General features: G+C 41.0%; 2 protein-coding genes and 1 long non-coding RNA gene across 3 annotated transcripts in view; 1 reads left to right on the forward strand and 2 right to left on the reverse strand.

The window, feature by feature from the left end:
• The window catches only part of LOC140296301 (uncharacterized), a 173,703-nt gene that overhangs the window by 139,807 nt on the left and 11,507 nt on the right, over positions 1–22,389 (forward strand). The window lies entirely within an intron of this gene.
• Positions 7,077–10,001, reverse strand: LOC140294705 (uncharacterized). Its single transcript, XM_072379608.1, has 5 exons — positions 9,941–10,001; positions 8,662–8,672; positions 8,393–8,551; positions 8,138–8,290; positions 7,077–8,030 (listed from the first exon to the last, which is right to left on the reverse strand). The coding sequence occupies exons 1-5, from the start codon at positions 9,999–10,001 to the stop codon at positions 7,077–7,079; spliced, it is 1,338 nt and encodes a 445-aa protein (XP_072235709.1).
• LOC140320500 (uncharacterized) lies at positions 15,549–16,609 on the reverse strand. Its single transcript, XR_011906287.1, has 3 exons — positions 16,475–16,609; positions 16,239–16,354; positions 15,549–16,023 (listed from the first exon to the last, which is right to left on the reverse strand). It is a non-coding gene; the product is annotated as an uncharacterized lncRNA (long non-coding RNA).

A 22,389-nucleotide genomic window follows, 5' to 3' on the forward strand; every position in this document is an offset into this window, starting at 1 on the left:
AGTGGGGGAATGATCTAGTTCTGTGTGGCTAACAGCATGTCAGCAGGAGCTGTCTGACTGATCTGAGACACTCTGAAGAACAACATGAAGTGGACCATTCTGAGGCTGTCATTTAAATATAAAGGAGTGTTTTAATAACCTACAATCTCCTTTATTTTGATTCTGAAATTATTTTAACTGGTAAACTTATGTGTCCAGTTGAAGAGTAAAAAGTGATCTTGTGTTGTGGTCAGATCAGAGTATCAGCTCCTAAAAGTTGCACAGATCCTCCTAATAAAGATAATTTTTGCTCCATTTTAACTCCAGATGTTGGCAGGTGGACTTTATGAGTAAAGACATGTACAACCTTTTTATCATGCGGTCAGTCCTTTTTGATACGTGGATAAAAGAAAATATTGGATATGTAAAGGAAACTGAATAATGAAGCATTCATGAGACACTTCTGAAGAGGACAGTCAGACTGTCTTTTAATGGGCTTCTGAGTGTAAATCTGAGAATTCAGACACTGATACTGAACTGTATATTTCAACTGCTCCTGTGATACTTTCCTGGATCACTGATAAATCTATATAATAATACTATGACTCCTCTTCAAACAACATAAACTCTTAATGTAATAAATATTGACAATAATTAAATCCCATTTTAAAATCTAATCATGAAATATGGCATAGTGTGTACATTAAACACATCATATCACATGTTTTCGCGCCACAGTTTTATCAAAAACCAAATACCCAGATAATACCGGAACGAACAATTCTAAATTTTACATTGATCAAATTTTTTAAATGACAAAAGATTTCAGCAAAACTACAGAAAAAAGCTTAGAAAACTGCAGCTTTAGTGGAAAATGTGTTTAACACACAGCTAAAAGGATAAAGCTCCATTTTATTTGTCCATCTGACCGGCTTATTGAAATCTATAGTTGATGTTGTGTTTCTGGTTTCTGCTTTGAGTACAACGGTTTGCAGAGCATTAGCATTAGCATTAGCAGGACATGCTAACTGTGAATAGCAGCCAGGTTATTTGAACTTTTTTGCTCTTTAGTACATGTTCTGACTGCCCGTGTCCAGCTGCAGGAATCAAACCAATGACACAAAGTACTTTGAAGACATTTCTGCAAATGTTTGACCGCTACATGTATTCTTTTCTGGACTCACCTGCATGCAGCTTCCTGTAGTGAAGTCCCGAAATGTGCTGAGGCTTCGAAGTGTGTGTGGAATAATGGAGGAGACTTCATTTAGGGGAGGAGCCGAAAATGATGACGTCCGCAACCTCCCTACCCGTCCCAACCACGTGACTGTTTCCGTAAATGCTTCTTTTGTCAGATTTATATGTCCGAGTATTGACAAGCATATAAACCCCTCAGTCTCCATTTAAGATGTGTTTTTTTTTATGGAGAGTTGCGGTCAGTTCAGGTTCAGGATACTAGAGTTTTGATAGCGTTAATATAGTTTGGAGATAGTTTGGGGAGTTAAGTGAGAGAGAGATAGTTTTGAGATTTGGGAGAGTGAGGAGAGAAGGATAGGTAAGAGGATGGAGCCACTTAGGAAGAGGAAGATTTCCCCCGTGTTTGATTTGATAGGTCCTATTAAGGTAAAGCTTAATCTAACATATATCAGATGCATTAGGTTTGCTGATCAAGAACTGTATTTTCACTGTTTCTTAATGTATTCATAGGTGAGGTGTTTACTGTGTTCCAAGGAGTTGGGGTACAATAAGAACACCTCATGCATGCTAAGGCATTAACTTTCTTTGAGTAAAGTGACAGAAAAACACACACAACCTGCCATATCATATGATGCTACCTTTCTGGGAGAATTTACACACTGAATACATTAAAAAGTATTTTATCATACACATATGTGATAAGGGGATGAGAAATGGGTGGCGGTGAGCTCTCAGTGCCTGTGAGAGAGAGAGAGAGAAGGGGGGGGATTGGAGACAATAAAGCAGCAGGGGGTCTCTCAAACCTGGTGTAGAAGGTGTTGAGATCGTCAGCTAGTCCGGGGGAGGGGGCGACCACAGGGCTTCTACCTTTGTGGTTTGTGATGGTTCTGAGGGGGCTCCAACAACTGCAGGGTCGTTGGTGCCTGAATCACTCTCCAGTCTGGCTCTATAGTCCTCTTTAGCATTTTTGATGGCCTTCTTGAGGTCCTGTCTGGCCAGCCTGAATGTGTCCATGTCACCCTCTCTGTACGCCTGCTCTTTCCGGCGCCTGAGCTCTCTGAGCTGCTTGGAGAACCAGGGCTTTTGGTTATTGTGCCTTGTGATGGTTTTGGTTGGGAGGCAGACCTGCTCACAGAAGCTGATGCAGGAACATACAGTGTCAGATAAGCTGCCGTTGTCATCCTCAGGGCCCCTCAGTGACTCCCAGTCAGTAGACTCCATGCAGTCCTGAAGCATGTCCCTTGCCTCTGGAGTCCACCTCCTTACTGTAGTCCTGGATGGTTTGGCCCTTCTCAGTTGCTGCCTGTATGTGGGGACCATCTGTATGATGCAGTGGTCGGAGTGTCCAAGGGCAGCGGGGGGGATGGAGCGGTATGAGGGTTTTATGGTGGAGTAGAAGTGGTCCAGTGTGTTGCTGTCCTGCATGGCGCATGTCACCAGCTGTTTGGAGTTTGTCAGTTTCTGGGAGAGGTTACATGAGTTGAAATCTCTCATCACAATAACTATCGAGTTTGGCTGAGAGGTTTCCACAGTGGAGAAAAGAGCAGCTGAATCGTTGTTGAACGTGTTCACAGATGTACTTAGTTCACTTTTCTGATCATGTTAAGACCAGATGTGAACAGCTCCAGGGCGCCGTTAGAACCACTGTGTGTCATTCATTACTGTAAAAACTGTGCATCATCCTTTCCTCTTTCTTTATTGCAAGATCTTCTTCTCCACTTCAGCTTTTGGCTAAATCTAAACACAGCTCACATGTCTTTGGACATTAATAACATAGATCACAGTGACATATGCAACATTTCAGATAAGCAGCTGCCCCAGTATAATTACAGATGGTTAAAATCATTGTTATTTTATAATATTCTTTCATGAACTGTGAGAAGCATTACACAGAGGGTTCATCTCCAATGCAGGAGTTTTGGTCTGTCTGCAGCCTTTTTATTTTAATGTCAATGACCAGTTCAGCAGGTGTGTCCCTCAGAGGAGCTGGAGGCAGCTGTTCAGGGCTACTTTTTTAGAAGAAGGTTTACTGATTGGAAAGGGGGCTCCTCACGGTGACACTTTGTGGGTAAGAGCCTGAATAAGGGCAACTTCTTCTTCTTCTTGGTTCTTGAAGACGTTTCATCTCTCATCTGAAAGGATTATTCAGCTTTAAACTAGTTGGTGGGAGTATGGACTTCTAATTATCAGAGTGGTCTTTTACACCAACACGTTGTGCTACATTCAGTTCTTCACTGGCGAGGTTTCAATCTGAAGTTCCCTTAGATCAAATATGTCCACAACCACACAGATGCAAACAAAAACGTATTCAGACAGAAATATTAACCACTGTAATGAGGTGTAGACTTATTTATTGACCTCCTTGCTTTGTTCACAGAATGTTTCAAGAGTTTTTTTCTCTCTCATGATCTAACTTTTCTCCGTCTGTGATATTGGCTTTTTTAGCGTGAGGTAAAAAGGATCCACAGGAGTCTGGAGGATGGACACAAATACAGGGAAATGAGAGGTATACCTGACTGCACTGGGATGTTGTTTCCTCACCTGTGAGTCACTTTGGATCAAAGCATCTGCTAAATGACTAAATGGAAATGACATTAATGTCCATGATGACTGTACAGAAACATTCCAGCAGAACTGTGTATATGAGCTATCTTTGTAGAAACTGGATGTTTCAGGCTGTTAGTCTCAGTTGTTTCCCAGATATTTGCCACATAGCTCGCTGTGAAAGCTGCCTTATACTTAACATGTAGAGATATAAAACTGTGGAGCTGATGGATCTAAAAGTGACATGAAATCACTTAAAGATGATCGTTATTTCAGTGTCAGGGGAAGGAAATCATATCACTGTCAGCACATAATGAATGTCCTTGTGTAAATGCTTTGAGAAACGTGTTGAGCATCATGCCCTCACTGTGCATGTGTTCTGTTTCTGAGCTGTAATGTGCTACAAAGACTTCACATGAATTTAGGAAGTTTTCCTGCTCCTGTCTCAGTCTCAGTGCACTCTGGATTCATCCTCTGGGAAGCAGAAACATCCACAGGAAACTGATGAACATCTGTCCAACAAAATCAGCGTCCTGATAAGCTGCTGCTAGAAGGACAAAATCCTGACCTGAGATCAGTCCAAGATCTGTCTTTTAAAATGGAATAAAGTGAAATGATGTGGTGAAATCTGCTGAAAGCTGTTAAACAACAAGTGCTGCTGGAAGTGTTTTCATGAAGAGCTCATTAAACTTTTTAAAGGAGGAATGGACTTTATTCCAGCAGCAGCTCAAAGCAGGAGATTCATATTTATCTGGACATTTGAATGAAAACATTCAGTATTAAATAAATGTCTTTAAAATGTCTTGCTTTTATTTATGGTGAATTGAAGTTTCATTTGGATCATTTTCCAGAACAAATCTTTGAAATGTTCACAGTTTTTATCTTTGAACCCTCAGAAAACTTCTCTTAATAAGAAGAAAAAGTTGAATAAAAGTTGAAATAAATAAAGACAGCAGAGAGGAAGAAACTCCCTCAGCTCAGTATGTTTGTGACTCTGTCTGAGATGGAGGGGAAATATGTGAACCTGGGCTGTGGGTTACTGCTCTCTCACAGCCGTTCTGTTTATTCACAGCTGAGAAATCATCTTTCTGAGGATGACCATAACCTTTATAATCATCACCACTATCTTTATTAATATCACTGTGAATGTTTCTGCTTCTTTCTTCTGGTACCAGTATATCCAGTTTTCATCACACTGGTCAGTTCCACAGCTGAAGGAGACACTTTGACCAACTCTCCTGGTCAGTGTTAACTGGTCCTGGATCAGCTGTGCTGCCATGGCAACCAGCGCTGTAGAGACTCTGACAGACAGATGAAGGTCAGTGTGACAGTGTGTGTTCCAGGTGGAGTTTGCTGGCTCCTGATTGGCTGGAAACACTCACCTGAACACAGACAGCACAGAGCAGCAGCTGGGAGGAAAAGCATTTTGTGCAGTGGTGTTTCCTCTGGTGAACCTGGGGAGAATTGGCGCTCTGATGCAGCTGAGGCCAAACAAGGACGAGCTGTGCGATCAGACCAGGGCCACGTGCTTTCTAACAGCTCCTCAGAGCTCCCATCAGCCCCTGCGGCCCACAGATAAGACCGCTGCTGCTGACTGACAGCTCAGCTGAAGCTGCTGTGTGGTTTCATGGTCTTGATTTGAATCTGACAGCAGATGAAAAAAATCAGAGTCACATGATGCAGAAAGACTAAAAAACATTCATGTTCCCACAAACACATTCAGCTTGGTGGTGAATTTAGTAACACACACTGTTATCTGTTGTTTAACAGCTGGGATGAAAATGCACAACTACAAATCCACACAGCTCCTCAACTCTGATCCAACTCTTCAATGTGTTTGACTTCATTCAATAATGGAGCTGAATTTCTGCTGACTTTCATTCCTTTCCCACTCTGTCTTCTAACATGATGGATTTAGTTTGTCGTGTTGTTCTTCATCATGTTTCCATCATGCAAACAAAGTCCTGTCAGTGTTCAGCTCTCAAACAGTTCGCCTTCAGTTCCACTGACACACTGATGCCTGTGAATTCATCTCAAACTGACATTTTTATCAGTGCTGCAGTCTGTCCTTCACTCACATGGGTTGTTCTGGATCACATGGCTGGAACATGAGATTTCCTCTGACCCACAAACACAACTACACTGCTGTCACTGTGCTGCTTATTGGGCTGTGAATGTTGTCAGAACAGCTTTTTCAACGACAAGCTGAAGATGTGGCTGTTGTGCTGCTTTTGATTCACAGTCAGTGTAAACAATATGGAAAGTAGAGCTCAGGAGGTGCAGCTGAAGCTTTTACTTCTTTCATCATTACTTATAGAGATGACACTGAAATGCTTTTGTATTCAGAGCTTTTATTGATTGTTTAAGGGTGACAGCTTCATGACACTTTCTCCAGTCTGACCCTCACTTGGAACACAATAAGCTGGGGAACAATAGTCTGTATGAGGGGGGGGAAGAAGGGGGAAAAGGGGGAAGAAGGGGGAAGAAGGGGGAAGGGGAAAAGTGAACAAAAAGAGGAATTTTTGAGAATATGAGGGAAAAAAATGGAATGGACTTGTAGTTATTTGTGTCTCTGCTGTCCATTTCAAGTAAAAGCACACATTCTGGTGTAGTAATTTGAGAAATCTAAGCAAAAATGACACTCTGCTGTAGAATAGTATAGGAGGCTCATGATCCAAAGGTCAGTGGTTCGATTCCACCACTGGAAGATGACACAAACTTTTACTAAGTGTTATCAAATGTAACTAAATGTACTTTTATAGTCATTTTAAAATTTCTGAATTAATTGCTGCAACAATGTAGTCGTCTTCTATGAATGAGTTTGCAGAAAAAACTAAAGACACTCACTGAAATGTAACAAATTTATTACTAATTTCACACACACACAAACACTCAGAAACACGTGTGAAATTAAACCTGAAACAATAAAAAAAGGAATAAATTAAACAATTAAAAATAGAAAAAAATAAATGATAAATAACATAAATAAAGTAAAAGCAACATTGAAAATAATTAAAATTAGGAAATATTGCAACAAGAGCAACAAGAGTAAAATAATAATAATAAAATAGAATAAATAAATGATAAATACCAAAATAAAATACATACAATAAATAAACAAAAATTTAGAACGAGAAACTATTTTTAAAAAACAAAATAAGTAAAATAAATACAACAATTAACAAAAGAAGAAAATAAATTAGAACAGCAGGAAATTAAAACTTTTGTTTTTCTTTTGAAACTATTTACATTATATTACATGCATATTGAAAAGAATGTCACCCCATTTTTTTTTCTTCCCTCTTTCTCCTCATTTCCTGCATCCATTCTTCCAGTGACATTTGGTTATTTTTGGGACACTATATATTTCCATAATACTGCCCATGACCATTTTCCTTAATGTGCGGCAGGTGGCACTGATGGCATTTGTTCTTTTCCACTGTGCGGGTGTAAACTCTCCGGGTTGGCGGAGGTGAGGGCAGGGGACCAGATGGCACAATCTGTTTGCTTCCAGTTGGGATGACAAACACAACTGGCACAATGAAGGGGCTTAAAAGTACAGGAGCTGGAGGTGGTGGCTGACTGAACACCTGCCTCTGAGCTGCTGACTTCCTCTTATCCACTGCCTGTCCAACTGTACTCTGGGGCAAGTGGTACTGATGGTGGGGACCAGACTGTGGAGGTACAGTTGGAGGGCGCACTTGCACAAGTGGAAGAGGCCTTGCAGCAATAGGGACAGAGTCAGGCAGGTTGACCCCTTGCAGCAGAATGCTACTGTCCTGCCTCTTCAGTCTCTTATTGTGCCACTGAGTCAGTGTTGTTTGATTTATATCAAACAACTGCAGAGTAGTGCTCTGCATCACAGTGGCATTCCCAAGGACAAGCTGCCTGATCTTACTGTAGTCAGTCAAAATCAGAGTCCATCTTGTCAGGCTGTAACTGCCCTGTTTTTTGGGACTTTTGTGAATGTTGCACAGCTTGACACAGATGGACTCTACAAGACGACTACAGTCTGGCCACTGGGCAGGAGATCCCGAGGATGCTAACACGCAGCGTGTTGTGCTCTCCACACCAGGCGTAAATTCAGGTCTCTTTTTAGAGCACCTAAAGCGCCCTGTGGTAAGACGCACCTGGTGACGTGCAGCGTATGCAACCCGTTGCTGGTCATACGGCAGAAGATTTTGCCACAGTGCTGTTATTGTACTGGCCTGCTGATTCGTCAATGTTTGACCAGTTTCTGTCCTCAGACCCACCAAGTATTCTGCTAGGCCGTCCACTCTGTCCATCCCTGGGATGCCACGCTCATCAACAGCCTGGAAAAGACGTAGGAGCATACGTCAAAATTAAAACACAATAACACAACTAGAAAAGCAGAAGTTATATATGAAGTCATAATGAACTTAATTGAACTAAGACTTACCGCCTGCTGCACAGGTGCTGCTGGGGCCAGCATAGGTGCCCCAGAGGGACCAACAGTTGCTGTGGAGAGAGTGACTGGTAGGATGTTGAGGGGAGGGGCAGAGGCTGTGCTGGAGGTACCAGCTGTTGGTCCATAAGACAGTGTGTGCTCAATCTGTTAGATGTAATAAGACAATTATTAATATCAATGATATGTTATACATTGACAAGCAGGACATTAAGACGACTGACACCTTTTTTATGCAAAAAGACTAACCAGCTGCTTCTCAGAGGCTGCTGGGGTGGCGGTGGCCATTCTTGACCCAGCTGTAGCAGCAGCAGCAGCAGCAGAGGCAGTCACTGTGAAGGCAGTGGACAGAGGAAGGGCAGAGGCTGCACTGGTGATACTGGCTGACTGGCCAGATGACAGCTGAGCCTGAAAAAAAAAGAAATAAAGAAATAAAAAAAACACGCTCATCATATTACGAGTGCAACAAGAATTCTGTATACGAACACTTACCAGCTGTGAGAGTTCAGCAGGCGTACTTGCTGGGAGGCTGGTGGGAGTATGAAGAGCAGGAGCAGAGCAGGTAGGAAGGGCTGACTGATCAGAGTGTGTGGACTCATGCACAGGCTGTAAAATGTAATATGGTGATTATAGAAATGTATTAAATTGGATTTCATCTTTTTGCATTATTACTTTATTAGCATTTTCACTATAATTATAATTCTATAATTATTACCAGTTGTTGTTCAGGTGCTGTTAAGGTGGAAACAGGAGGACCAGGAGAGGGCTGTAGAGAGGTGATAGCCAATCACGATGGCACTTCTCCATAATTCAGCCCAACAGCCAATCACGTTGCCCCGTTTCCATTTTTGGTAATAGCCAATCACGATGGCACTTCTCCATAATTCAGCCCAACAGCCAATCACGTTGCCCCATTTCCATATGTGCTGATAGCCAATCACGATGGCACTTCTCCATAATTCTGCCCGCAGGACTTCAGATGACTTTAACTACAGAAGGTAAATATATCGTTTTTTCTACGTGGCGATTTTTTTGTCAAACATGCTAATCCTATTGTACTGCTCTATATTGTACTGCTAATCAGTACGACATATTAACTTCTGTTGTCACAAAAGTCTTAAATATGCATTGCTGCTACTAGTATTAGTTAATAACAAGCTAGGGTATCAATGAAATCTATGTAGTATTCACTTCTGTTGTAATATATGTGTAATATGTAGGCTACTGCTATTAGTTAATAATTAGCTGTGTGTTTGTGTGATTGTATGCAAGTAAGAACTTATGTGTGTGCATGAATATATATATTTTAATAAGTTAAAAATAGTGCACATTGGTCATATTTCTGTGATGTACAAATATTAGCTGTTTGGTATAAATATTCTTTCTCTGTTAATGGCAGATGGCTTCCAAACAAAAAAAAAACACAGGGCCATGGGAGAGGAGGAGTGGATATCCCGCCTCCGAAAATTTGCTGCCTCGGGTGTTTGGCCCTCTGAGGCAGGAAACAGACCAGCACCTCGGCAGAAAAAGTGGCATGATCTGTATCTGAAAGGTAAACCTGCACAGAGTGATATGTGTATCATATTAAATGTAAAGCTGTGACATATTTAAAGGGAACACCTTCTTATTTGCTGTCAAACATTAATACAGATTGAGAAATGCCCAATGCAGATGAGGGGACAAATGTCACTGTTTGGAGGTGCACAGAGCTGTAACTGCGGTTTGCATGCAAAGAAGGTATCAGAAGGCTCTCATACAATTATGACGTGCTGGTGGCAGAGCAGCCAGGGCCCTCACCTGCAGATTCACCACCACCAAAGGACGTCTCCTTAGCTGGTGATGAACCGAGAAGACCCATTGTGACTTTGGTATCAGTAAGTTAAGAGGATTTACTTATGCTGATATTTATATTAATATTATTAATATACTCAACTGTATAAAATGTACGAATTCCCAGTTAAGGTTATGTTTTTCTTTTTGTCAGTTTACAAAGCCACAGTTTGGTGGCTGTCATGGTGCCATGCTGAAGCCAAACTTAAGTTTGGCTGATAAGCATTCATCTAAGGTAATGTAAAGAGAATGATACATAGGTTGACTTTGATTTTAAAAAATGTACATTGTTATTGTTTTCATGTAGCAGTAACTATAGTGGCACTTTCATGCATTTCATTCATTTCATGTTGAAATGATCTGGTTTTATTGACTGCTATACCCATAATGATAGATAGATGAATTCACTATCATCTATGGTTATCCTATATTGTGAACTGTGCCTTTATTCCCTCAGACGTCTGAATTATCCAACCGCATCACAAGCCCCACCAAAAGAAAAGTATCACCACCTGGCTGCAGTCCCAAGAAGTTTCTGCAGATCGTTTCTCCTCTGTCTCTTCCTCCATCTCCATCTCCTGTACTTTTAAACCCCAGTCCATTCATTGTGCCAGTTGTGTTTGTCATCCCAAATGGAAACAAACAGATTGTGCCATCTGATTCCCTGCCCTCACCTCCACTAACCCGGAGAGCTTACGCCCGCACGGTGGAAAAAAACAAATGCTGTCAGTGTCACCTGCCGTGCATAAAAGAAAATGGTAGTATTATGGGAATATATACTGTCCCATTTATTTTTTTCTATTTTTAATTGTTTAATTTATTCCTGTTTTTATTACTTCAGGTTTAATTTCACACGTTTCTGAGTGTTTGTGTGTGTGAAATTAGTAATAAATTTGTGTCTTCAGTTTTTTCTGCAAACATGCAAACTCATTCAGAGAAGAAGATTACATTGTTGCAGCACTTAATTCAGAAATTTAAAAATGACCATAAAAGTACATTTGATAACACTTGCTAAACGTTTGTGTCATCTTCCAATGGTGGAATCGAACCGGTGACCTTTGGATTAAGAGCCTCCTATACTATTCCACAGCAAAGTGTCAGGTTCGCGTAGATTTCTCAAATGAATACACCAGAATGTGTGCTTTTACTTGAAATGGACAGCAGAAACACAAATAACTACAAGTTCATTCCATTTTTTCCCCTCATATTCTCAAAAACTCCTCTTTTCCTCCATTTTTCCCCTTCCCCCTTCTTCCCCCTTTTCCCCCTTCTTCCCCCCCTCATACAGACTATTGTTCCCCAGCTTTCACGATGGCACTTCTCCATAATTCAGCCCAACAGCCAATCACGTTGCCCCGTTTCCATTTTTGGTAATAGCCAATCACGATGGCACTTCTCCATAATTCAGCCCAACAGCCAATCACGTTGCCCCATTTCCATATGTGCTGATAGCCAATCACGATGGCACTTCTCCATAATTCTGCCCGCAGGACTTCAGATGACTTTAACTACAGAAGGTAAATATATCGTTTTTTCTACGTGGCGATTTTTTTGTCAAACATGCTAATCCTATTGTACTGCTCTATATTGTACTGCTAATCAGTACGACATATTAACTTCTGTTGTCACAAAAGTCTTAAATATGCATTGCTGCTACTAGTATTAGTTAATAACAAGCTAGGGTATCAATGAAATCTATGTAGTATTCACTTCTGTTGTAATATATGTGTAATATGTAGGCTACTGCTATTAGTTAATAATTAGCTGTGTGTTTGTGTGATTGTATGCAAGTAAGAACTTATGTGTGTGCATGAATATATATATTTTAATAAGTTAAAAATAGTGCACATTGGTCATATTTCTGTGATGTACAAATATTAGCTGTTTGGTATAAATATTCTTTCTCTGTTAATGGCAGATGGCTTCCAAACAAAAAAAAAACACAGGGCCATGGGAGAGGAGGAGTGGATATCCCGCCTCCGAAAATTTGCTGCCTCGGGTGTTTGGCCCTCTGAGGCAGGAAACAGACCAGCACCTCGGCAGAAAAAGTGGCATGATCTGTATCTGAAAGGTAAACCTGCACAGAGTGATATGTGTATCATATTAAATGTAAAGCTGTGACATATTTAAAGGGAACACCTTCTTATTTGCTGTCAAACATTAATACAGATTGAGAAATGCCCAATGCAGATGAGGGGACAAATGTCACTGTTTGGAGGTGCACAGAGCTGTAACTGCGGTTTGCATGCAAAGAAGGTATCAGAAGGCTCTCATACAATTATGACGTGCTGGTGGCAGAGCAGCCAGGGCCCTCACCTGCAGATTCACCACCACCAAAGGACGTCTCCTTAGCTGGTGATGAACCGAGAAGACCCATTGTGACTTTGGTATCAGTAAGTTAAGAGGATTTACTTATGCTGATATTTATATTAATATTATTAATATACTCAACTGTATAAAATGTACGAATTCCCAGTTAAGGTTATGTTTTTCTTTTTGTCAGTTTACAAAGCCACAGTTTGGTGGCTGTCATGGTGCCATGCTGAAGCCAAACTTAAGTTTGGCTGATAAGCATTCATCTAAGGTAATGTAAAGAGAATGATACATAGGTTGACTTTGATTTTAAAAAATGTACATTGTTATTGTTTTCATGTAGCAGTAACTATAGTGGCACTTTCATGCATTTCATTCATTTCATGTTGAAATGATCTGGTTTTATTGACTGCTATACCCATAATGATAGATAGATGAATTCACTATCATCTATGGTTATCCTATATTGTGAACTGTGCCTTTATTCCCTCAGACGTCTGAATTATCCAACCGCATCACAAGCCCCACCAAAAGAAAAGTATCACCACCTGGCTGCAGTCCCAAGAAGTTTCTGCAGATCGTTTCTCCTCTGTCTCTTCCTCCATCTCCATCTCCTGTACTTTTAAACCCCAGTCCTTTCATTGTGCCAGTTGTGTTTGTCATCCCAAATGGAAACAAACAGATTGTGCCATCTGATTCCCTGCCCTCACCTCCACTAACCCGGAGAGCTTACGCCCGCACGGTGGAAAAAAACAAATGCTGTCAGTGTCACCTGCCGTGCATAAAAGAAAATGGTAGTATTATGGGAATATATACTGTCCCATTTATTTTTTTCTATTTTTAATTGTTTAATTTATTCCTGTTTTTATTACTTCAGGTTTAATTTCACACGTTTCTGAGTGTTTGTGTGTGTGAAATTAGTAATAAATTTGTGTCTTCAGTTTTTTCTGCAAACATGCAAACTCATTCAGAGAAGAAGATTACATTGTTGCAGCACTTAATTCAGAAATTTAAAAATGACCATAAAAGTACATTTGATAACACTTGCTAAACGTTTGTGTCATCTTCCAATGGTGGAATCGAACCGGTGACCTTTGGATTAAGAGCCTCCTATACTATTCCACAGCAAAGTGTCAGGTTCGCGTAGATTTCTCAAATGAATACACCAGAATGTGTGCTTTTACTTGAAATGGACAGCAGAAACACAAATAACTACAAGTTCATTCCATTTTTTCCCCTCATATTCTCAAAAACTCCTCTTTTCCTCCATTTTTCCCCTTCCCCCTTCTTCCCCCTTTTCCCCCTTCTTCCCCCCCTCATACAGACTATTGTTCCCCAGCTTTAGCTCAGTCGGTAGAGCATCAGACTTTTAATCTGAGGGTCCAGGGTTCTAGTCCCTGTTCAGGCGATACTACCTTTGAATATGTCATGGTTACTATAATTGCATTACCCTACACTTCGGGATTCATGTGATGCAACAGACATGTAACTTTAGCGCCATTCAACAACAAAACCCGTGAAAAGTAAGGAGAGAAGAAAACAAAACAACACCACCAAGAAGCTAACATGGAGAGCGAGGAGGCCACCGTGTTTACGGTCTGCATGACAGTGATATTAATCATGAACGATCACATCAGGCGTCTAAGATGGAGGCTGGAAGAGCGCACAGCGAGAGTCAGGAGATGAAGAATCGAGCAGCGGGCGATACTTCTTCTTTTCATGAAGACAAGAAGGAGAGCAGAGCGCCGCGGACAAAGGAGACGACGTTAATAAGTTTAACTTATTAAACAGGTGCCGGTTGTGTCCGTGTTGCATGAGTAAACATTTCAGACAAGGGGCGGAGCTACCAGCCATCAAACACCTACGTCATGTTCCTGTGGAACCCAGAAAAGACCTCGGAGAAGGAGCTAAAATGGTTCTAGGAACTGAGTGCTGTGGTCCCTGGTTCCTGTATGTCCGAATGCACGAAAAAACGGCCCTATTTCTGAAAAGGTTATAGGAACTGTAAAAGGTTCCTACAGTGGGAATGCACCTAATGTGTTCTTTGCTCCACTTCTGCTACTCTTAAAACATACGTTAAAGACAGCAAGGGTTATGATCTTCTTCGTTGTGTATGACGAGGTTTCTCAAAGACAATGAAAACACTTCCTCGTAGACATATTCGCTGTTCTGAACAGCCAATCAGAGCGGACTCACCAATAGCCAAGACAACGTTTCTGACAGTTCAGGTAATGCTTTCTCCAAATATGCCATGGTTACTATCATCTTACACTTCTATGAATGCACGGTCAGGTAGACTGATCAGTATTATTTTATTACAAGTGCGTTTACTTCATTCATTTTTGTTTCCCCACGCTTCTCCTGAGCAACGACTGTTGCAGTGGGTGATTTGTGGATGCACCACACCCACCATCTGCATCTAACAAACATCCTAGAAAAGTCCTGATGTCCTGCTGCACAGTTCGTGAAGCAAGAACGTCCAGATTTTTTAAAATGAAAGAGGACGCATTTTCTTTTTCACATGAATGCAATGCAATTACAGGAAGAACCAGAGGAAACCAAAGCAACTGGGTGTAGCAGAGCATGATGTCTTCAGAGGATGCTTAGTATGATTATTCCCCCGGCTTTAACACAGAGATTGTTTATCACCTGGCGTGGCTGTAGCTCAGGAGGAATCAGCAATCAGGAGGTCAGTGGTTCAACTCCAGCTTCCAGACACTGAACCCCCAATGTATCCATCAGTGTATGAATGGACTAACCCAGTGTTGGAATGCATGTAGTTATGTGTAGACTTAAGATGTGCTGTGTGAGTGCATGTAGTGTTAGAAGCACTTTGAGTGGTCAGTTAGACAAGAAAAGCACTATACAAGTCCATTTACCCACATGAGCTGAAGCAACTCATGAAGTTAAGAAGGCATTTCACTTCAAAGACAGATCACAACATGAACTGGTGTACAGCGCAGAGCCATTATTTATCTTGCATCTTCTAAAAAGTCAGGCAAATCTCTTCCTCTGCAGATGTAACTCGACATTTAAACGTCTGAAGGCTGGTGCAAAAAAATATAAAATAAAATGTCAATCAAGTTTATCAAATGAATTCACAATTTTAATCGTACAATCCAAAGCTCTCTGCTAATCAATACAAACAGTTTATCAATGCCTTTACAAGTTTGCAAGCGTTTTCATGACAATTATCTTCCAATCGAGGATATTTCCCTGAAAAACATGGCAAATACATCACAACTATTTTCATTAACTGACTTAAAAACATCCCGCCTCAGTTACAGTTTACATCAGTTCCATTTTTACACCCACCCCCCATATGTGAATGAATTACCATACAATCTATAATCAGAAGAAGTCGAAGTAAGTTCCTCATTATTGTCCCATTATTCAGAACAATATTATTCAGTCTTTAAAAAGACACATTAAAGTGATAAAATTCATTCTTACAAATTAGGACACAAACTGTCTAAAGAGCATTAGCAGATACATCAACATATGTTTGGATTTTCTTATTCAAAAGTGATGAAGCAAGTCTGCAGCTATGCATGCGACACAAAGAGGACAAAGTCGGACACAGTGTTCACTAATTTGACCTGATCAAAGCTTCCATCTCACAGATGAATTTGAGTTGAAATTTATGATCAGATGTGTCCCAGCTCTGTGTTGCGTTCCTTTTAGGGATAACCAGTGCATATGGACCTGATTGACCGATCTCCTGCTCCACCCAGTACCTTAAAATGTAAACATGAGCAATATTAACAGCATTCATAGTACAGCTAATGCACTTAATTAAATCAAACAAGTTCAGTGTTGCAAGAAACAAACAGCTGACATCAAATCCTGGTGAAACAATAGTTTATACTTTGAATTTGCATTAAAACTAAATCCTTTCTTTTTCTGTCTCAGCACCGGGCCGTAGTCGTGGTCAATATTTATTTTTACTTACCCAAGAGTGTCGTTGCGTCCATCAATCCAGAACCAGGTGTTGTCAGTTTCTTTTAACCCAATCCAGTATCCATGGTTAGGGCTCTGGTAATACCGGATGTTTTTACTGACAAATTCCTGGAAGTCATGACATGGCGGATCATCGGAATCATTCACACTTTAGTAAAGGCATCAGTTATAATAATTTAAAAGAAAATGGAAATTTGGAAAATGCCATTTATGCTCTTTATAGCTCACCTGTTCTTGCAGATTATCAATAACAACCAGATCTGCAGCTTTGTCTTTGCAATAAGTTCGACTTTGTGGCCATGTCTTCCAACTTGGGGGTTCATCATAAAACAGGTAGCACTTTTCCTGGTAAAGAATCCAGCCGTCCCGACACTCACGAAATGGGCGGAGAAATTGATTAATTATTAAATCTAACATGTCAAAATCAAATGACAGCCTTTTTAAACTGACTGAAATTATACGGATTAGACCAACTTGGATTTTAATGAATGTGATTTAATTGGAATCTTATTACAATGAATTGGATTACAATTAGTTTAAAATGGACTGTAGTTGAAATGCCTCGAGATAACATTTATTGCGATTTGATGGTATGTAAATAAAACTGAATGATAACAAATGATAAAACCTTAAAAGACTTATGACTGTTATCCTACATGAGGAACTATAAATCTATCTACTTCTAATATTTCCATTCTGGAGCATCTTTTTTGGCAGGACGTTTTCTTCCAGAATAAATCCAGCAGGTATAAACTCAAGATATTAAATGTTTTTTTCAACTTTATTAGTTGCATTTCAGGTCTGAAAAATGTTTTTAAAAAGTTGTGATGTGGGTTAGTAATAAAGAAAATTAGACGATAGTTATTATGATTTGGCACAAAAGATGTTCAGAGGAGCTAAAGTTTGTCCTCAAATGTGATTAAAAACAATGTTCCTCAGAGAAAGACTGGAAGGGATCTGCATATTTCTGCCTCTACAGAGCAGAATATCATTAAAGCATTCAAGGAATCTGGAGGAGTTTCAGTGTAAAGAACAAGGGAGCAAGCCTAAGCTGGACATCCGTGACCTCCGACCCCTCAGACAGCGCTGCATCAAGAACCGTCATTCATCAACAGCTGATAGAAGCACATGGACAAGGGATTACTGTGGAAACCTTTGTCAAGCACTACAATACAGAGTTCCATTCACAAGCTTTACTGTGCAGAAATGAAGCCTGATGTTAACCTCGTCCAGAGGCGGCGTCCACTTCTCTGGGCTCGGAGGCGTCTGGGATGGACCATCACACGGTGGAAACGTGTACTGTGGTCAGACCCATCAGTATTCCAGATCTTTGTTGGAAGAAATGGAGCAAAGAGCAAAAGCAGCATCCAGCCTGCTGTCAGCAACCAGTCCCTGCAGCCAGGCTCTGTGATGGTATGGGGTTGGATCAGGGCCCTCGGCAAAGCTCATTTCCACTTCTGTGATGGCAGCATTAACGCAGAAAAGCTCACTGAGATTTTACAGCAACATATGCTGCCTTCAAGGCCACATCTTTTCCAGGGACGTCCAAGCATTGTTCAAGCAGACCATGGAAAACCACATTCTGACACATTCCAAAGGCCTGGCTGAGGAAGAAGAGGGTACGGGTGCTGGACTGACTGCCTGAACTTTGAAATGACAAATATGGTTATGTGCCTGAACTGCTGCACAGTTTAAGATGATTTTACTGGAAGAAAAGCTCTTCATCACTTGATATTCTCAATGCCTGAATGTCTTTTCAGTGTCATGAGAAGGAAGATTACAAAGCTTTACAGGCATGCATTTTACAGGCCTGAAATGCATAAAGAGATATACACGACCAAGATGACGAAACAATGACGTCAAGGCTACTTTTTTTTGTTTTGGGACTCTCTAAAACAAGGCTTCTGAAAGCAGAGGGTTTTCTGATCAACATGAAACTGATGTTTTAATTCTCACTTTCTGAAGAAATCAGAAACATGACATCAAAATTGAAAATGTTGATGCAGGTCAGACGTTGCATCAGGGTTGAAAGGTAAGAATGTGTTCAAAACGGTTTAAATCTCTTTAAGAAGGCAGAGAAGATTTTACTTTTGGACAAACTAAAGTAACTGTGGCGCACTGGAACAGTGATTTCCATGTGTTATGATTGGAGTGTGGAGATGGTTCTTTTTGTATGTGTTGCAGTTAATTCATATGGTGGTTATTGTTTCAGGGTTGGATTTCTGCGTATGTTGAGGATTGACAGTGTTTGTGCTGATCCTTTGGAGGGGGGGTACTGTCTCTTTAAGAGGACGAGTAAAGTGGGTTGGTGTGAGCTCATGTTAAAAAAAACGTATGCTTGTGTTGAACCGTGGACCGTTTAGATGGATTAAAAAGTTGCAAAAATGAAGATGGACGTGGTTTTTGGCTGTTCATTTTGAGGGTGCAACACATGCAGAACTGTGAGGTCATAATGAGTGATGACATCACTTCTTGTGATGTCAGCAGCGATGGTGCTCTGTTCTCAGTCACCAGTCATCACGTGTGCTGTTCTGCTCTCTTTTTCAGCTTTATGATCTTAACTGTAAATAATATGCAGCACATGTTCATAGAGCCCAGGCAATGGTGGGAAACATGGATTGTATGAATGCTGTGTGAAATGTGAATGAAAACAGAAGCAGTGACCTGCAGATCCTTTATATATATGTGATAACTGAATCTGAATGTATCAGTGTCCAGGTCAGTAATAATGTATTTATTGTATGTTACGGTGCTCACAGCTGCTTTCTGCACGCCTCACCTGGAAGTATCTTTGAAGCTGCTTTGTATGTTGTCTACACTGACTGTGAAGCAAAAGTAACACAACAGCCACATCTTCAGGCTGTTCTCAGTGTTTCCAGCACAATCATTCAGCTGTTTTCATGCATCAACATAATACAGTAATAGCAGTGTAGTTATGGTTGTTTCTATTCAGAGCTGCTTACAAGCAGAATGGAATTATTTCTACGTGTCAGCATACAGTGTATAACATCATTTCTAGTAAAAATCTGACTTTGAAAGATGTTAAAATGACAGAATCAGAATGTAAATGATAAAGTGTCTTCCTGTGGATGTTCTCAGATATGTAAAGTATGAACACTGTGGTGCTTTCCCACATGTCCCAGTATGTTTGATTGTGTTCCAAGTGAGGGTCAGACTGGAGAAAGTGTCATGAAGCTGTCACCCTTAAACAATCAATAAAAGCATTTCAGTGTCATCTCTATAAGTAATGATGAAAGAAGCAAAAGCTTCAGCTGCACCTCCTGAGCTCTACTTTCCATATTGTCTACACTGACTGTGAATCAAAAGCAGCACAACAGCCACATCTTCAGCTTGTTGTTGAAAAGCTGTTCTGACAACATTCACAGCCTAATAAGCAGCACAGTGACAGCAGTGTAGTTGTGTTTGTGGGTCAGAGGAAATCTCATGTTCCAGCCAATCAGGAGCCAGCAAACTCCACCTGGAACACACACTGTCACACTGACCTTCATCTGTCTGTCTGTGTCTCTACAGCGCTGGTTGCCATGGCAGCACAGCTGATCCAGGACCAGTGAACACGGACCAGGAGAGTTGGTTAAAGTGTCTCCTTCAGCTGTGGAACTGACCAGTGTGATGAAAACTGGATATACTGGTACCAGAAGAAAGAAGCAGAAACATTCACAGTGATTCTGGATATTAATAAAGATAGTGGTGATGTTTATAAAGGTTATGGTCATCCTCAGAAAGATGATTTCTCAGCTGTGAATAAACAGAACGGCTGTGAGAGAGCAGTAACCCACAGCCCAGGTTCACATATTTCACCTCCATCTCAGACAGAGTCACAAACATACTGAGCTGAGGGAGTTTCTTCCTCTCTGCTGTCTTTATTTATTTAAACTTTTATTCAACTTTTTCTTCTTATTAAGAGAAGTTTTCTGAAGGTTCAAAGATAAAAACTGTGAACATTTCAAAGATTTGTTCTGGAAAATGATCCAAATGAAACTTCAATTCACCATAAATAAAAGCAAGACATTTTAAAGACATTAATTTAATACTGAATGTTTTCATTCAAATGTCCAGATAAATATGAATCTGCTGCTTTGAGCTGCTGCTGGAATAAAGTCCATTCCTCCTTTAAAAGGTTTAATGAGCTCTTCATGAAATACTTCCAGCAGCACTTGTTGTTTAACAGCTTTCAGCAGATTTCACCACATCATTTCTCTTTATTCCATTTTAAAAGACAGATCTTGGACTGATCTCAGGTCAGGATTTTGTCCTTCTAGCAGCAGCTTATCAGGACGCTGATTTTGTTGGACAGATGTTCACAAGTTTCCTGTGGATGTTTCTGCTTCCCAGAGGATGAATCCAGAGTGCAATGAGACTGAGGCAGGAGCAGGAAAACTTCCTAAATTCATGTGAAGTCTTTGTACCACATTACAGCTCAGAAACAGAACACATGCACAGTGAGGGCATGATGCTCAACACGTTTCTCAAAGCATTTACACAAGGACATTCATTATGTGCTGACAGTGATATGATTTCCTTCCCCTGACACTGAAATAACAATCATCTTTAAGTGATTTCATGTCACTTTTACATCCATCAGCTCCACAGTTTTATATCTCTACATGTTAAGTATAAGGCAGCTTTCACAGCGAGCTATGTGGCAAATATCTGGGAAACAACTGAGACTAACAGCCTGAAACATCCAGTTTCTACAAAGATAGCTCATATACACAGTTCTGTTGGAATGTTTCTGTACAGTCATCATGGACATTAATGTCATTTCCATTTAGTCATTTAGCAGATGCTTTGATCCAAAGTGACTCACAGGTGAGGAAACAACATCCCAGTGCAGTCAGGCATACCTCTCATTTCCCTGTATTTGTGTCCATCCTCCAGACTCCTGTGGATCCTTTTTACCTCACGCTAAAAAAGCCAATATCACAGACAGAAAAGTTAGATCATGAGAGAGAAAAAAACTCTTGAAACTTTCTGTGAACAAAGCAAGGAGGTCAATAAATAAGTCTACACCTCATTACAGTGGTTAATATTTCTGTCTGAATACGTTTTTGTTTGCATCTGTGTGGTTGTGGACATATTTGATCTAAGGGAACTTCAGATTGAAACCTCGCCAGTGAAGAACTGAATGTAGCACAACGTGTTGGTGTAAAAGACCACTCTGATGCTTAGAAGTCCATACTCCCACCAACTAGTTAAAAGCTGAATAATCCTTTCAGATGAGAGATGAAACGTCTTCAAGAACCAAGAAGAAGAAGAAGTTGCCCTTATTCAGGCTCTTTTTTTTTTAATTTTTTTTTTTATAAATGTAAAGCTCCCCTTGATGCCCATTTATTTATTTCTGTTTACAATATATGACATGTAATAGAACTGAACCGGACCGGGGGACAAGGAAAGAAGAAGAGGAAAGAAGAGGAAACAGAACAAAAATAGAAACAAAAACCAGACAACCAGCTGCTACACCTGTAAAAAACAAAACAGACAACAATCCATGGCCTCTGAGGGGAATCCAGTCTTAGCGCCACCAGGAGCACCTGAAAGCAGACAAGCAGAGAAAAAACAAACACACAAACAAACAAAAACAAGCACAAGAAGCGGCAATCGCATACAACACAGCTGTGGATAGATGACCTGAGACGACATGATAATACATAAACTGCTTAGCGAGCATGCTACTGGGCTAATAAATGTGTGTGTGTGTGTGTGTGAGAACATGCAAGACCCATGGCACAGGATCTACATGGTAACCGTGCTTAGTTATGAGTGTATAAGTGTACAGGGCCACAATCCACAGCCCCCCCCCAGCAATCAGAAGCAGGCAGAGAGGGCCACAAGACCCAGGCCACCAGCAGCCCCCACGGAGCACAGAACCCAGGAAGCCCACCGCAGGGACAACCACGCATCCACCCAGAAGACTGCAGAGGAAGCCCCCGGACAGAGCCCCCATAAGCATAGGGCAGAGGCCCTCAGAGAGCCAGGGGCAACAGCCCACCGACCCCGCCAGGTCCCAGCCGCCCAGACATGGGCCGTGCACTGGACCCGGGCCCCGGGAGCCCGAGCGCCCCCAAACCCCCCGGCAGAGGCCCCACCCAATACCCAGGAGGGCCAAGTGCCCCAGACAGCCA

Source organism: Leuresthes tenuis, unplaced genomic scaffold, assembly GCF_036924035.1.
Source record: "Leuresthes tenuis unplaced genomic scaffold, fLeuTen1.0.hap1 SCAF_1, whole genome shotgun sequence".
Lineage (NCBI taxonomy): Eukaryota > Metazoa > Chordata > Actinopteri > Atheriniformes > Atherinopsidae > Leuresthes > Leuresthes tenuis.

Excerpts from the sequence above, each read along its gene's own strand:
- LOC140294705 (XM_072379608.1), bottom strand. The coding sequence starts at position 10,001 with ATGGGTCTTCTCGGTTCATCACCAGCTAAGGAGACGTCCTTTGGTGGT. Across the intron at positions 8,291-8,392 it reads CAGCCTCTGAGAAGCAGCTG|ATTGAGCACACACTGTCTTA; the intron begins GTTAGTCTTTTT and ends TACATCTAACAG. Across the intron at positions 8,031-8,137 it reads CAGCACCTGTGCAGCAGGCG|GCTGTTGATGAGCGTGGCAT; the intron begins GTAAGTCTTAGT and ends CGTCTTTTCCAG.